Source organism: Chiloscyllium punctatum, chromosome 41, assembly GCF_047496795.1.
Source record: "Chiloscyllium punctatum isolate Juve2018m chromosome 41, sChiPun1.3, whole genome shotgun sequence".
Lineage (NCBI taxonomy): Eukaryota > Metazoa > Chordata > Chondrichthyes > Orectolobiformes > Hemiscylliidae > Chiloscyllium > Chiloscyllium punctatum.
The window spans coordinates 25,263,743-25,278,793 of NC_092779.1; the positions used below are offsets into that span (position 1 = coordinate 25,263,743).

At 39.6% G+C, this 15,051-nt stretch overlaps 1 protein-coding gene across 3 annotated transcripts in view; it reads left to right on the forward strand.

Moving 5' to 3' along the window:
- cep72 (centrosomal protein 72) overlaps positions 1–15,051 on the forward strand; it is a 154,602-nt gene that overhangs the window by 28,707 nt on the left and 110,844 nt on the right. For 2 of the 3 annotated variants that reach the window (XM_072560567.1, XM_072560570.1), the window contains exons 3-4: positions 1,202–1,394; positions 10,904–11,012. In XM_072560567.1, the coding sequence (XP_072416668.1) occupies positions 1,202–1,394; positions 10,904–11,012 (302 nt within the window). The remainder of the gene's footprint in view (positions 1–1,201; positions 1,395–10,903; positions 11,013–15,051) is intronic. The other variant, XM_072560571.1, reaches the window with a different exon arrangement.

Consider the following 15,051-nt stretch of genomic DNA (forward strand, 5'->3'; position numbering starts at 1 on the left):
CAGTGTCTGATCCAGTGTGGTGCTTTGTACCGGCATCTGAGAGGTTCTTAATCAAATCAGATTGAAAAATTATAACTCAGGCACTTTGATTTCAAATCAAAAGTATAAATTAGATTTAACCATTAATGGAAAGCAAAATCTAAATTGAGGAATGAGCTATGGGTTTAAGAGTGAGAGCAACATTAGAGACTGTTCAAAAGAAATTCACTAAGCTACTGGAATGAAGAGATTGGCAGATCAAAAATGCTAAACAGGTTAGGCCTTTATTAGAAAGTGGGAAAATGAGGGGTGATCTTAATGAAACGTACAACATTCTGAGAGGGCTTGACAGCGTAGATGTTGAGGAGATGTTTCCACTAGTTGGGGGGAACATCTTCAATTAGGGGACATACGTACAGAGTGAAAGGGACACTGATTTGGAGTCAAATGTGAAGGAATCTCTTTTCCCAGAAGGTAGTTATGTCTGGAATTCCAGAAAATTGTAGAAGGTAGAGGCCTGAAAGTATGTAAAGAAGAGGTTGGTAGATTTTTGAAATACCAGGGTGTTGATGGCTATGTTGAACTGGCACAAATGTGGAATTAAGACCTGGCAGAGATTAACCTTGATCTTGTTGAGAGGTGGATACACTTGAGGGTTCAAGAGGTCTACTCCTGGTCTTATTTATTATATGTTATATGTCGAAAACGTCAGGAAAAAAATTGCTGTTTAGAAAACTTCTAACACTAATTAACTTCTGAAGAAGCAAGTATCTACACTTGTACACTTTTAGTGCCAGAAAAGATCTTCTGCAGTAATTATCATTTATGATGTCTTGAAACATTCACTACTTCACAAATAAATCAGCCTGTTTTCTGCTCTGGAAAACTAATTTGGAAGCAGCCAACTCAGAGTATCTGTGAGAATTGTCGCAATTGACCTTATGGAGTAGCAGGGTACCTCTCAAGTGGTACTTGCATTTTTAAATGTTCTTGTATGGATATTGCAAGCTACTGGACTTTTCTTCCTCATAATAGTGTCGCAGAGTTAGAATGATTTTCGACTCATTGGAGCCATTTAGTAATGTGACAGATACTTCTGTTTCCAAAAATAATTTCAAATAAATATTTTTCCATAAATGAATGCTTTAGAGAAAAGTTATTTGAGAAGACTTAAAATAGACAAAATTTTAATGCACTTTCACTTTCTATATTGTGCACACAGGGGATCCAACACCTGATTCATCTGGAAAAGCTCAACCTATATTATAACAAGATAGCAAGTTTGAAAGAGATTTTTCTCCTTCGTAATCTGGGTTGTTTGAAAGAACTTGACCTGAGACTGAATCCTGTGTCCAAAAATGAAACAGACTATCGACTTTTTGTTGTGCACATGCTTCCCAATCTTAGACGATTAGGTAAGTACCTTGTTAGGCTTTGGTAACAACAGTAACATTCGTTCCTTTCTTGGCTGCTGATCATTCGTGGGTCCTCAACACTGAAGCTTGAGATCTATTCCGGACAATTGAGTGCAGAATCTAGACTGATACTGTCCCTTACCCACATTGACAGCGTATTATTGGTTGAATAGTTAAACTAAAGCCCTGTCCTCTTGGTGGACATAAGAGATTCTGCTGCGAAATTTGAAGAAAAGCAGATGAGTTTTCCCTGGATCCTTGCCTAGATCTGTCCCTTAACAAATATCACTAAAATAGATTATTTGGTCATTACTGGAGAAAGTGAGGACTGCAGATGCTGGAGATCAGAGCTGAAAATGTGTTGCTGGAAAAGCGCAGCAGGTCAGGCAGCATCCAAGGAGCAGGAGAATCGACGTTTCGGACATGAGCCCTTCAGGAATGAGGAAAGTGTGCCAAGCAGGCTAAGATAAAAGATAGGGAGGAGGGACTTGGGGGAGGGGCGTTGGAAATGCGTTAGGTGGAAGGAGATTAAGGTGAGGGTGATAGGCCGGAGTGGGGGTGGGGGTGGGGGCAGAGAGGTCAGGAAGAAGATTGCAAGTTAGGAAGATGGTGCTGAGTTCGAGGGTTGGGACTGAGACAAGGTTGGGGGAGGGGAAATGAGGAAACTGGAGAAATCTGAGTTCATCCCTTGTGGTTGGAGGGTTCCTAGGCGGAAGATGAGGCGCTCTTCCTCCAGCTGTCGTGTTGCTATGGTCTGGCGATGGAGGAGTCCAAGGACCTGCAAGTCCTTGGTGAAATGGGAGGGGGAGTTGAAGTGTTGAGCCACAGGGTGGTTGGGTTGGTTGGTCCCGGTGTCCCAGAGGTGTTCTCTTAAACGTTCCGCAAGTAGGCGCCTTGTCTCCCCAATATAGAGGAGGCCACATCGGTCATTATTTTGCAATAATTTGGTCATTATTGCATTGTTGGCTGTGACATCTTGCTCTGTGCAATTTGATTTTCATGTTTCCCTTCAATATCAACGTGACAACAGTTCCAAATGTACTTAATTGACGACAAAGTACTTTGAGATCTTATTGGGTTGTGAAAAGGCGTTCGTGTAAGTTCATTCTTTTACAGATTATATCAATTCAATTACTTTATTGCTGTAAAAGAAACGAGTTTTCTTTTAAACCATGTGACTATTAATCATATCTGATGTGATGCTTGTATGTACAAAATGAATGTAATAGCTGTAAATTAAAGGGGATGAGCAGTTAAACAATTACTGCCAAATTGTTGTGATTGAAGTCATAAAATGTTTGGATTTTGGAATTTTACTGCACTAAATGGAGACCATTCAGCCCTTTGTATTGTACTGACTCATTGAAAGAGCCAAAGAGATCTACCCAATTACACACGTTGCCATGTTTTTTATCCTTTTAAATATTTTATTCAACAGTTTATCAATCTCCATTCTGAAAACTTTTTTATGGGCCTTGCTTTGTCTGAAACTCTACTTGCTGAAGCATTCACTGAACAGCATTCACTCAACAGTCATGTTCAGGCTCCGATAATTAAGTGGCAGTATTTTTACGTTTGGCTGTTTCGTCAGCATAGTCTGTCCTCATAGCTTTAGGAAATGTGGGCATTTGATGGTTATGGAAGCCTGTGTACACACTATGCAAAATAACCAACAGGTATTGGTTCAAAATCAGGCAAACTGATTCAGGTTAAACAAGTTTGCAAAAGAATTATGTAAAACTGACAACTGGAGTTTTCTGGACTGAGTTAAGATTAACAAACAGTTTGAGGGATATGGCACCAAATCCCCCACGTCTAATTGAATGGTGGAACAGATCTGAGGGTGTTTTTTCCCCTCATTTGTTCATGTGATGTTATTATTGCTATACTGACATTTACATCTTATCCATCGTTATGCTTGAAAGGTGGTGGTGAGCTCCACAGTACAACTGCTGACCCAGGAACGTGAAGGAATGTTGGTATATTCTGAACTTAGTATATGGTGTGTGACTTGGAGGGGATCTTGCAGCTGGTGGTGTTCCCACACATCTACTATCTTGCCCTTCGAACTGCTCACAGTGGAGAGTTTCAAAGGCTGATTGGATACATTTCCGTTATTATTTACTTGATGCTCCTACATTCATGTAATGCAGGGAATTGAAGAGAGAAATAGTCAACTTTATTTTTATATTCATTCTGGGATGTGGGCATTATTGGCAAAACTAGCATTTATTGCCCTGAGAGGTTTGTTTGATAGTGGTGTCGCAATTTTGAGGGATCTTTACAGAGCTGACAGAAGGGAACTGTATGCATTGATGAAAGGATCAAGGACCAGAGGGGACAGATCCAGGTTGATTGTTAAGAGAAGCAATTGTAACATGAAGAAAACTATATTTTCTTTGCAGCGAATGGTTCAGATCCACAATTCATCTGAATGTATGATGGAGGCAGACCCAGCTATGGGTTCCAAAAGAGAATTGGGCAATGATGCAAAGAGAACAAATCTGCTATTTTGAAAAGATAGGGGAGTGGCATTAGGCTGTTAGAGAGTGTGCATCTTTTATGAAATATACATGCTTCAAATAATCTAGGTCATGGCAAAGAGGAAGTTAAATATTTCTTGCCCACAGAGTAGTGATTCACTAAAGTTTGAAAAAGTCTATAATATTAGGTGTAATGCAAGTAATATTTTCTTTACTCCAAGCAATTGCTGTTTTCTTAGTATCAAAATTTCAAAAACTCCATCACAAGAATGGCTATTAATTGAACAGGTTTAGGTTATGAGGTTTAAAATTTTAGGAAAACCAAACCAAGTTATTGAGTTTGGGAATTGGAGCTGTCACTTAGAGTCTTGAAAGCACTTTGGATTGAAAGGGGTTTGGTTCACCTGTGAAATCTATTGTATAGTATTTCCTACATAGAGGTAATTCACGCCAACCATTCCAAGACCATGTTTCTGCTGTACACAACCTTTTACCAGTTATTTTCTTCCAAACAAGTTATTTTATATGTGTATTTCTTCTCCCACATTTTATAAACTTTTCCATTCATCTGTGTTAGTCATTCTAACTAATCTTTCTGGGAGCAAGTTCTTATTCTAACCACTCTTTGGGAAGGCTTCTACCAACTTTCCTGTTGGATTTATTTTTGATTATCTTAGTTTCGTGAACTCTCATTCTGTTCTTCCCCACAGGTGGAAGCATCTTCTCTACACCTGCCCCATAAAATTATTTTTTGAATGTTAACATTTTCTGTCTGATACCTGTCAGTCTTCTCTTTTCTTAAGAGTTCCAGCCTGTTTCATCTTTCCTGATAGAATTTATGATGTTGCATTTTAGATTTTAGACCCACCTTCAGTGCTGTCCTTTAGCTAGTATGAATGCCAGAATTATTCGGACTACACCCATGAATGATCTAACCAAAGTTCTATGTTAATTTTAACATAGGTGCTGTGCTTTTCAATTCTATTCCTGGAGAAGGTGCAGCTTTAGAATAAAGGGAAGGCCTTTTAGACTGGAGATAGGGAAAAACTTCTTCAGCCAGAGAGCGGTGAATCTATGGAGTTATTGCCACAGAAGGCTGTGAAGGCTAGGTCATTGAGTCTATTTAAGACTTAGGTTCTTGATTATCAAGAGTTATGGAGAGAAAGCGGGAGAATGGGGTCTAGAAACTTATCATCAAAGAATAAATAGCAGAGTAGACTCGATGGGCTGAATGGTCTAATTTCTGCTCTGATGTCTTATGGTCTTATGTTATTATAAATGAGTCCCAGTGTTTGATTACATCATTTATAGCTTTATTATTCTGTTGTTAATTTGTGATTTTGTTTTTCTGTTTTCCAAGATAATCTGTTCCTCAATCTTATTTAGATACACAACCCTCAATAGTTATCATAAAAATCATAGACTCCTGCTGGTGTGGAAACAGGCCATTCAGCTCAATAAGTCCAGCCTGACCTTCCAAAGAGTGACCCACTCAGCCCCATTCCCCTACCCTATTACTCTACATTTACCCCTGACTAACGCACCTAACCTACACATCCTGAACACTAAGAGCAATTTATCATGGCCAATTCACCTAACCTGCACATCTTTGGATTGTGGGAAGAAACCTGCGCAGACAGTGGGAGAATGTGCAGACTGCACACAGAGTTGCCCAAGGCTGGAATTGAACCAAGATCCCTGGCACTGTGAGATAGCAGTGCTAACCACTGAGCCACAGTGCTGCCCTTTAAATCACCGTACCACCCTTTAACCACCGTACTGTCCTTTGGGTCTCCTTATTTTTCCTATCTAAACACACCACTTCGGCTTATCCATATTGAAACTAATTTGCCAATTGCACACCCACAAGCAAGTTTACTGATATTTTCCGGTATTTTGTAGCAGTCTTCTTCTATATTAAATACACCAGCATGATGTTAACGTTTTGACATTGTGACGTTGGTCCCAGTGCATAAGAAACATCACTTCTAATCTTTTGCCTGTCTGAAATGTAGCTTTCCTTTTTCTTTTTGTAGCCAGCTTGCTACTCCTTCTGCTACTTGTCCTGTATGTTCTTTGACTTGTCATAAGTATAATTATCAAAGGATGTTTCAAAATCCAAATACTGCATTATTCTTTTTGTTTTTGTTTCTATTTTCTTTATTTCTATTACTTAAGTAATCCAGTAATGTTCGCCAACCATGACCTTTTGAATATGCATTATACTGACTGCAGTCTCTGGATCTTTTTCTGTTACATCTTTGAGTAGGGATTCCATTAGCTTTCCTGTTATATGTATGTGTAGGTTTTCTATGATGATGCAGTAAAAAGACTAATTATGGTAATTGTATTTCCGAATAAAGGATCTCTTTACCCACAGTATCCCTGTATATACCCCTATCTCTGTAACTCTGCATTTACCATTTCTGCACATCTCTGGACACTATGGACAATTCTACCATGGTCAGTCCACCTAACCTGCACATTTTTGGTAGGTTAGGTGGATTGGTAGGAGACTGGAGCAGCCAGCAGACGCCATTACTGACACTGGGAGAATGTGCAACCTCCACACAGTCACCCAAGGCTGGAATCAAACCCAGGTCTCTGGTACTGAGAGGCAGCAGTGCTAACCACTAGACCACTGCTGACCATTGACAGTAGAGATTTAACAACTCTGTACAGATGGTAGTGAATGTGAGAAGATGGAAAGAGCAATTAGTCTTTTGTAACTCATTCTGCTGCATCTGATCACTTTATAGTGTTACCTGAAACTTTGAACAAATGGCTTTCAGACAAGTAATCTGGTCAATTCTGACCCCTGGTTTGCTTTTGTGTTCCAGAACTGAGTTCAATTTTTACCTTTATCAAGCAAGATAGAAGTGCTTTCCTGCTGTCACTTGGGATTCACGAACATTTTTCCGATAGGGTTGCTGGAGAGCAGGCAGGTTCTTAAATTCTAGAAGGTGTCTGTTCCCTTGTCCACAGTAATTGAATCTAGACATATTGCTGCTGTTGTCGTATTTGTTGAGATCATCATAGACCAGGAATCAAATCTAGAATCTTCTGATTTTGTTGGCTTCATTTCAATGGTCTGTTTTTGTGCTGTCCCATCTCTATGACTAAATAACTAGAACAGTCTCCGACCAATTTGAAAGTATTTTTAGAATAATTTTGATTATGAGAACTATAAGTACAGTTTTCTTGAGGGATTTTCCACCATAAGATATAAAGTAGGGCTACATTCCATTAAATAGGGAAATATAAACCCATTTGAGATCACTAGACCAAGGTACGTACAAAATATCTAATGTTTGTCATACAACTAGACTTGCAAAAGGTGGCGATTCATTTAAAAAAAAAACAATTGCTTGAACAAATCAAACATAGATAATATTTCTGAGGGTAAAGGGCTTGTTCTGTGCAGTAAATGAACCTGGAAACTATGTACTTACAACAACTAGATTCTCCTTTGTAGATCACCAAACATAAAGATCTGTGTTAAAATTGTTTCCTCTGAAGCATCCACTTGATGTTCAAGATGAATTGCATAGTTTATTGAATTGCACAAGTCGTGAATGAAAAATCGGTACGATTTATTACATTGTCTGTTTATTCCATCAGAATGAAAATATTGAATTACCTAATACTCTATGATGCACTTGAGATAACAAGTTAATTTGAAATATTGAAAACAGTTAAACTGTTTTGATATAAATATATCTTTATGACATCAGAGCTGTTACTGTGACATGAAAGTATCATGGGTATTGAAATACCAGTATATAAATGTCCATCCATTAATTTGAATAAAACTGACTTCAAAGGTAAATACAAAAATGTCTCATTGTCCGTTTCATCTGTTCGGTGGTAAAAACTATGCTGCAGGTTATGATGATACAGTAGCTACTTTTCTAATTTTTCTGGGTGCGTGAAATCTTCAGATTCATTACCTTTAAAGTACTACAAATTTTACAAATAATTTTAGCTTCCCTCATTAAAATTACAGCTACATACAGATGCTGATGACCAAGTTTTAATGTGAAAAAAAGTTACATTTCCATCAAAACAATGCTTTTGAAATTAAAAATCAACACTCCATGTTTAGAGGCAAGATGAGGAAAATCTTTTTCACACAGAGGGTAGAAGGAACTTGGAGTTCTCTGCTTGAAAGAGAATAGATCCAAAAATCTTCAATTAATTTAAACAAATTTGGCCAAAGCATTGTAGATTTCTAGTAGGAATTGGATATAGCAATTGGGACTAAAGAGATGAAAGGATATCGGGGAAAATTAGGAACAGATGATGGAGTTGATTGATCAGTCATGATCATAACGAATGTCAGAGCAGGCTCAAAGGGCCAAATGGCCTACTCCTGCTGCTGTTTTCTGTGTGTCTTTTTCAAGTGTTGAACTCTGCTGGGCTATAGATCAAATCTTGAAAACTGATATTCGGGTTGGGTGGCTCATCTTGTGGCAGGCAGAGATATGATCAGTCATGTGACCTTTTCATGTACCATGAAACTTCTATGGTTCTGAGAGTAAGGGTTTGTACAATATCACCGATATTGAATAGCACTGGTCCATCTTTTAATTTACCTTCCAACATTATATCAAAACCATATTTCAGAATTATTTAACTAGATCTGGAATACTTTGGGATGGTTTGCTGCCAATTATCTCCCAATAATTGTAAATTTTACCTTTTAATGCATATGTATGGTCAGTCAACAGCGTAGCATTTTGCTCATTGGGCATGCTGTGCTGGATCTTGCTGTTAACCAATCCACATTTTTCTTTTCAGCAATTTTGTAATTTGTTCCCTCTGCTTTATATTAGAGTGTTCTTACTGGTAGCGTCGATTTACTGTTGAGAGTATTCAGCTGTCTCGTATTTTGGAATGGGTACATTCCAATTTAATTGTAGCACTTAACACTTTCACCCAATTGTTATTTGCAGCTGAGTATGTATGATTCTTTTAAGCTAATGTTTGCAGAAGAAAGAGCCACGCACAAATAATGCAGTATTTGTACTGCTAAGACAATGACCATTTTGAATGAGATAATGTTACAGTATCCACAAGCAGAGAATGCATCATAAGAAAAATACTCAATAGTTTCAAGATATTCTCATTCACTTCTGTACTGCATGATAAATTAATGCTGCTAAAGGGACAATTTTGGAATAAGTATGATGTGGAGGAGCCAGTGTTGGACTGGGGTGGACAAAGATAAAAATCAGAGGCGAGAGTGGGGTGCTGGAAAAGCACAGCCGGTCAGGCAGCATCCGAGAAGCAGAAGAATCGATGTTTTGGGTGTAAGCCCTTAATTCCCGGTGAAGGGCTTATGTCCGAAACGTCGATTCTTCTGCTCCTTTGATGCTGCCTGACCGGCTGTGCTTTTCCAGCACCACACTCTCGACTATGATCTGCAGTACTCACTTTCTCAAATTTAAAAATCACACAACACCAGGTCATAGTCCAACAGGTTTGTTTGGAAGCACCAGCTTTCGGAGCACTGCTCCTTCATCAGGTGGTTGTGGAGCAGGACCATAAGACACAGAATTTATAGCAAAAGATTACAGTGTAATGCAACTGAAGTGATATATTGAACAAACCTAGACTGCTGTTAAGTCTTTCATCTTTTAGAATAGGTTGTAGGTTTCGGGTATTAATATGTAAATCCCAGAAGTTCTTTTAAGTCACATTCCCTAGATAACTTAAGGTTTTATATTAAAAAAAGACATCTCAGCTCAGACTGTCTGTATCCCAATTTTCAGTCAGACTGGTTCTATTTCCAAAGTGGAATTTACAAAATATTACAGAGAATGACTGCCTACAGATTGTGTGCATTTTTAGAGCAAAATAGAATGTATCTGCAAATATTCTGCCAATACAAATTCACCGCAAAGATCTATATGCGTGTGCATGAGAGAGAGAGAGTGTCAATGTGTGTGTGTGAGTGCACGTGAGAGAGTGTGTTTATGTGTGTGCAAGCCTCGCAAACTGTGTGTGTGAGTGTGATGGAGTATAAGCCTGTGAGGGAGTGTGTTCGTGGGTGTGGAAGACTTCAACCACTTTTATATTGCATGCATTTTCCTCCAGGGAAGTGCCTGTTATTACAGGTTCCATCACATTAAATTAGGAAAGTCTCCTTGATGCTTTCAAGAGGGATCTGCAGTTGATGGCAGGAGGTTACTCCTGCACATTTGTCAAGTTTACTCGCCTTTTAAACTTGCGTCTTCGTGCTTCAAAGGACCGGGAAACAATCTTCCTCCACTTTATGGCTGACTTGCTTCTCATTTTCTTGCTTTGTCAGCGACAGTGTAGACTGGGGCAAATCCTTTTATTTAATTTACTTCAATGAAATTAAGATGAATTAAAAGAACATGAGGATTTTCCGAAGAGGCAGCCTGAGTGAAAATTGTCAACACTGCAATAAATAAACAATACAAGTAACTACCAAAAGAAAATGATTGCAGGTGAAGCAAAACAGGTCAAAATTGAGCAGAGAAACTTTGACATGAAGCAAATGACCTAATTTCAAAAGAAAACTTGCAATATTTGAAGATAGTGAGATATCTCTGCGACATGAACAGGTACTGCACATGAATACAAAATATGTTTTAAATGATACTGCAAGTGTTCAGAATCTTGGCAGCGATCTTCAGCAAAGTTGAGAATCTGTGTCAACAGTGTTTCCCACAAATTTCTAGGAAAAATACTTAAAACTGATTCTACAATGCATTTTGTGGTGGATAATGACTGATCTTTGTATGTAACCCTATAATTACTGGCTCTTTTAATCAAATATGTTGCAATGTTTAATTTAGCCGAAAGCTACAGAAAAATTAAATCTTAATCAAATTAGATAGTGCAACAACTTGGCTCATAAACAGCTGATGTACAGGTGTATTTTTGGCTTCAAGAATTAAGAAATAGCATCTCTATCCTTTTTAATTAAGTGAAATTGAATAACTTTGGCACTTTACAGTTGACCATTACGTTAAACGGTGATGTGCTCTTTTGCAGATGATCGACCGATTAGAGACAGTGAGCGCAAAGCAGCACTAATGCACTTCACTTCAGATCAGGCACATGAATTCCAAGATTGTCTGGTTGAGGAAGAAGATAATGAAAGGTGAGAAGAGAAGGAGGTAACAATTTGATAATTTACTCTTGGGTATGTGAATGTATGTATTTTTTAAGTTAACAGCTCTCCCATTACACTGTGTGAGTCGGAGGTAAAGAAGGCATTTGGTATGCTTTCCTTTATCGGTCAGAGTATTGAGTACAGGAGTTGGGAGGTCATGTGCAGCTGTACAGGACATTGGTTAGGCCACTTTTGGAATATTGTGTGCAATTCTGGTCTCCTTCCTATCGGAAAGATGCTGTGAACTTGAAAGGGTTCAGAAAAGATTTACAAGGATGTTGCCAGGGTTGGAGGATCTGAGCTATAGGGAGAGGCTGTACAGGCTGGGGCTGTGTTTCCTAAAGCTTCGGAGGCTGAGGGGTGACCTTATAGAGGTTTACACAATTATGAGGGGAATGGATAGGGTAAATAAGCAATGTCGTTTCCCTGGGGTGGGGGAGTCCAGAACTAGAGGGCACAGGTTTAGGATGAGAGGGGAAAGATATAAGAGACCTAAGGGCCAACTTTTTCACGCAGAGGGTGGTACGTGTATGGCATGAGCTACCAGAGGAAGTGGTGAAGCCTGGTACAATTGCAACATTAAAAAGGCATTTGGATGGGTATATGAATAGGAAGGGTTTGGAGGGATATGGCAGGTGGGACTAGATTGGGTTGTGATATCTGGTCGGCATGGATGGGTTGGACCGCAGGGTCTATTTCCATGCTGTACATCTCTATGACTCTATGACTAAGTGTTTTACCAAATAAAAGTGCCTCGAACACTGATTTCTCGGTGCATCTCTAGGAATGTCCCTAGGGTGGGAGAGTCCAAAACTAGAGGGCATATGTTTAAAGTGAGGGGGAAACATTTAAAAGGGACCCAAGGGACAAGCTTTTCATGCAGAGGGTGATGCGTGTACGGAATGAACTGTCTGAGGAATTGGTGGAGGCTGGTGCAGTTAAAACATTTAACAAGTTAAAAATCACACAACACCAGGTTACAGTTCAGCAGATTTATTTGGAAGCACTGGCTTTTGAAGCGCTGCTCCTTCATCAGGTGGTTGTGGAGCAGGACCATAAGACGCTGAATTTATAGCAAAATGTTAGTGTCATGCCGCTGAAATATATTGAAGAAACTTAGAGGATTCTGGGTAATTTGAGATGGAGGATGGGAAAAATTTCTGGCTGTAATAGCTGCTCCTTTTTTTGAGGTATTTTACATGTTGGAGGTGATTTCCTCGAATTCTAGGAGCAGCAATTACTGTTTCATATGCTGTAGCATTGTTTTGGAACTTTGGAAAAAAAAAGTCAAAACAACAGTTTTAAAAGGGAAAGGACAGACAAAGGAAGCACATGGTGAGGTCAGTGCAGGAGAGAGAGAGAGAGAGAAAGAAACTGACACCACAGTGAATCTGCACAGTTACTGCCTTTGCTGTTTGAATTCATTATGCTGGACATCGGAATGTCTCTAGGAAAATTAGCAAACAGTGACATTCACAGCTGATCTTGGAGGAACTGTTTGGGCGAAGTTCACAGCACAGAACCAGATAAGTAATTTGTTTTAAGTGCGTGGGTTCATTCTTGATTATATGTTTTTTGAGATATGTCTCTTGATTAAACTTAAAATATAAGCTATAATTATGAATTTAACCTGGGGCAGTGTTTTGTAGAGTAATAAGAAGGTGTTATTTTCTGGGTCTGTAGATTGTGAAGGAACAAAAATGGCCTTTAGTAAAGTGATATGCGCTTCTTGTCATATGTGGGACTTTAAAGAGAGTTTAAGGGTTACTGCAGATTCTATCTGAAATAAATAAATGCTGGTTGAAAATCCAAACAGATCGAATGTATCGGTTGGAGAGACAGTTAGAAGCGATGAGGAATTTGCAACAGCAACAGTTTGTGATGGATGGCAGTTATAGGAAGGGGGAAAAGTCACAGATACAGTTACATGGATGGGTTAACTCCAGTAAAGGTAAGAGAAGTAGGCAGCTAGCGCAGGAGTCTTCTGTGGCTGTCCCCATTTCAAACAAGTATGCTGTTTTGGAAAATGTAGGGGGTAATCGATTCACTGGGGAACATAGCACGAGCAGCCAAGTTTCTGGTATTGACACTGGCTCTAATGCAACGAGGGGTTCCAAGAGATCAATTGTGTTCGGGGACTTCCTAGTCCGAGGTACAGACAGACGTTTCTGTGGCCATTAGCGAAAAATCAGAATAGTGTGTTGCTTCTATGGTGCCAGGATTAAGGATGTCTCAGGGAGGGTGCAGAATGTTCCCAAGAGGGAGAGGGGCCAGCAAGAGGTCATTGTCCACATTGGAACCAATGACATAAGAATGGAAAAGGTTGAGCTTCTGAAGAGAGATTACAGAGAGTTAGGAGTAATTTACAAAGGAGGCCCTTGAGATTAGTAATACCTGGATTACTCCCAGTGCTATGAGCTAGGAATAGGAGGATAGAGCAGATGAATGCATGGCTGAGGAGCTGGTGTATCGGCGAAGGATTCGCATTTTTGGATCATTGGAGTCTCTTTTGGGATAGAAGTGACCTGAACAAGAAGGACGGATTGCACCTAAATTGGAAGGGGACTACTATATTGGCAAGGAGATTTGCTAGAGCTGCTCAGGAGAATTTAAACTAGTAAGGTGTGTGGGACAGGGTTGGGACCCAGGGAGATAGTGAGGAAAGAGATCAATCTGAGACTGGTACAGTTGAGAACGGAAGCGAGTCAAACAGTCAGGGCAAGCAGGGGCAAGGTAGGACTAATAAATTAAACTGCATTTATTTCAAGGTGTTACCATCTATTTCCCTGCAGTCTATATCTTTCATATCCTTTTCCACAGTAAATACTGATGCAAAATACTCATTTAGTATGTCCCCCATTTTCTGCGGCTCCACACAAAGGCCGCCTTGCTGATCTTTGAGGGGCCCTATTCTCTCCCTAGTTACCCTTTTGTCCTTAATGTATTTGTAAAAACCATTTGGATTCTCCTTAATTCTTTTTGCAAAGCTATCTCATGTCCCCTTCTTGCCCTCCCGATTTCTCTCGTAAGTAAAGGGCTACTGCCTTTAAACCCTTCTAAGGATTCACTCCATCTATGCTGTCTATACCTGACATATACTTCCTTCTTTTTCTTAACCATACCCTCAACTTCTTTAGTCATCCAGCATTCCCTATACCTATCAGCCTTCCCTTTTCACCCTAACAGGAATATACTTGCTATGGATTCTCATTATCTCATTTCTGAAGACTTCCCATTTTCCAGCCATCCCTTTACCTGCGAACATCTGCCCCCAATCAGCTTTTGAAAATTCTTGCCTAATACCATCAAAATTGGCCTTTCTCCAATTTAGAACTTCAACTTTTAGATCTGGTCTATCCTTTTCCATGACTATTTTAAATCTAATAGAATTATGGTCACTGGCCCCAAAGTGCTCCCCCAATGACACCTCAGTCACCTGCCCTGCCTTACTTCCCAAGAGTAGGTCTGGTTTTGCACCTTCTCAAGTAGGTACATCCACATACTGAATCAGAAAATTTTCTTGTACCCACTTATTAAATGTGAGGTGCTGCATTTTGGGAAAGCAAGTCTTAGCAGCACTTATACACTTAATGATAAGGTCCTAGGGAGTGTTGCTGAACAAAGAGACCTTCATAGCTCCTTGAAAGTGAAGTCGCAGGTAAATAGGATAGTGAAGAAGGTGTTTGGTGTGCTTTCCTTTATTGGTCAGAGTATTGAGGACAGGAGTTGGGAGATCATGTTACAGCTGTACAGGTCATTGGTTAGGCTGCTGTTGGAATATTGCGTGCATATCAGGTCTCCTTTCTATCAGAAAGATGTTGTGAAACTTGAAAGGGTTAAGAAAAGATTTACAAGGATGTTGCGAGGGTTGGAGGATTTGAGCTATAGGGAGAGGCTGAACAGGCTGAGACAGTTTTCCCTGGAGCGTCGGAGGCGGAGGGGTGACCTTATAGAGGTTTACAAAATTATGAGGGGCATGGATAGGATAAATAGGCGAAGTCTTTTCCCTGGGGTCGGGGAGTCCAGG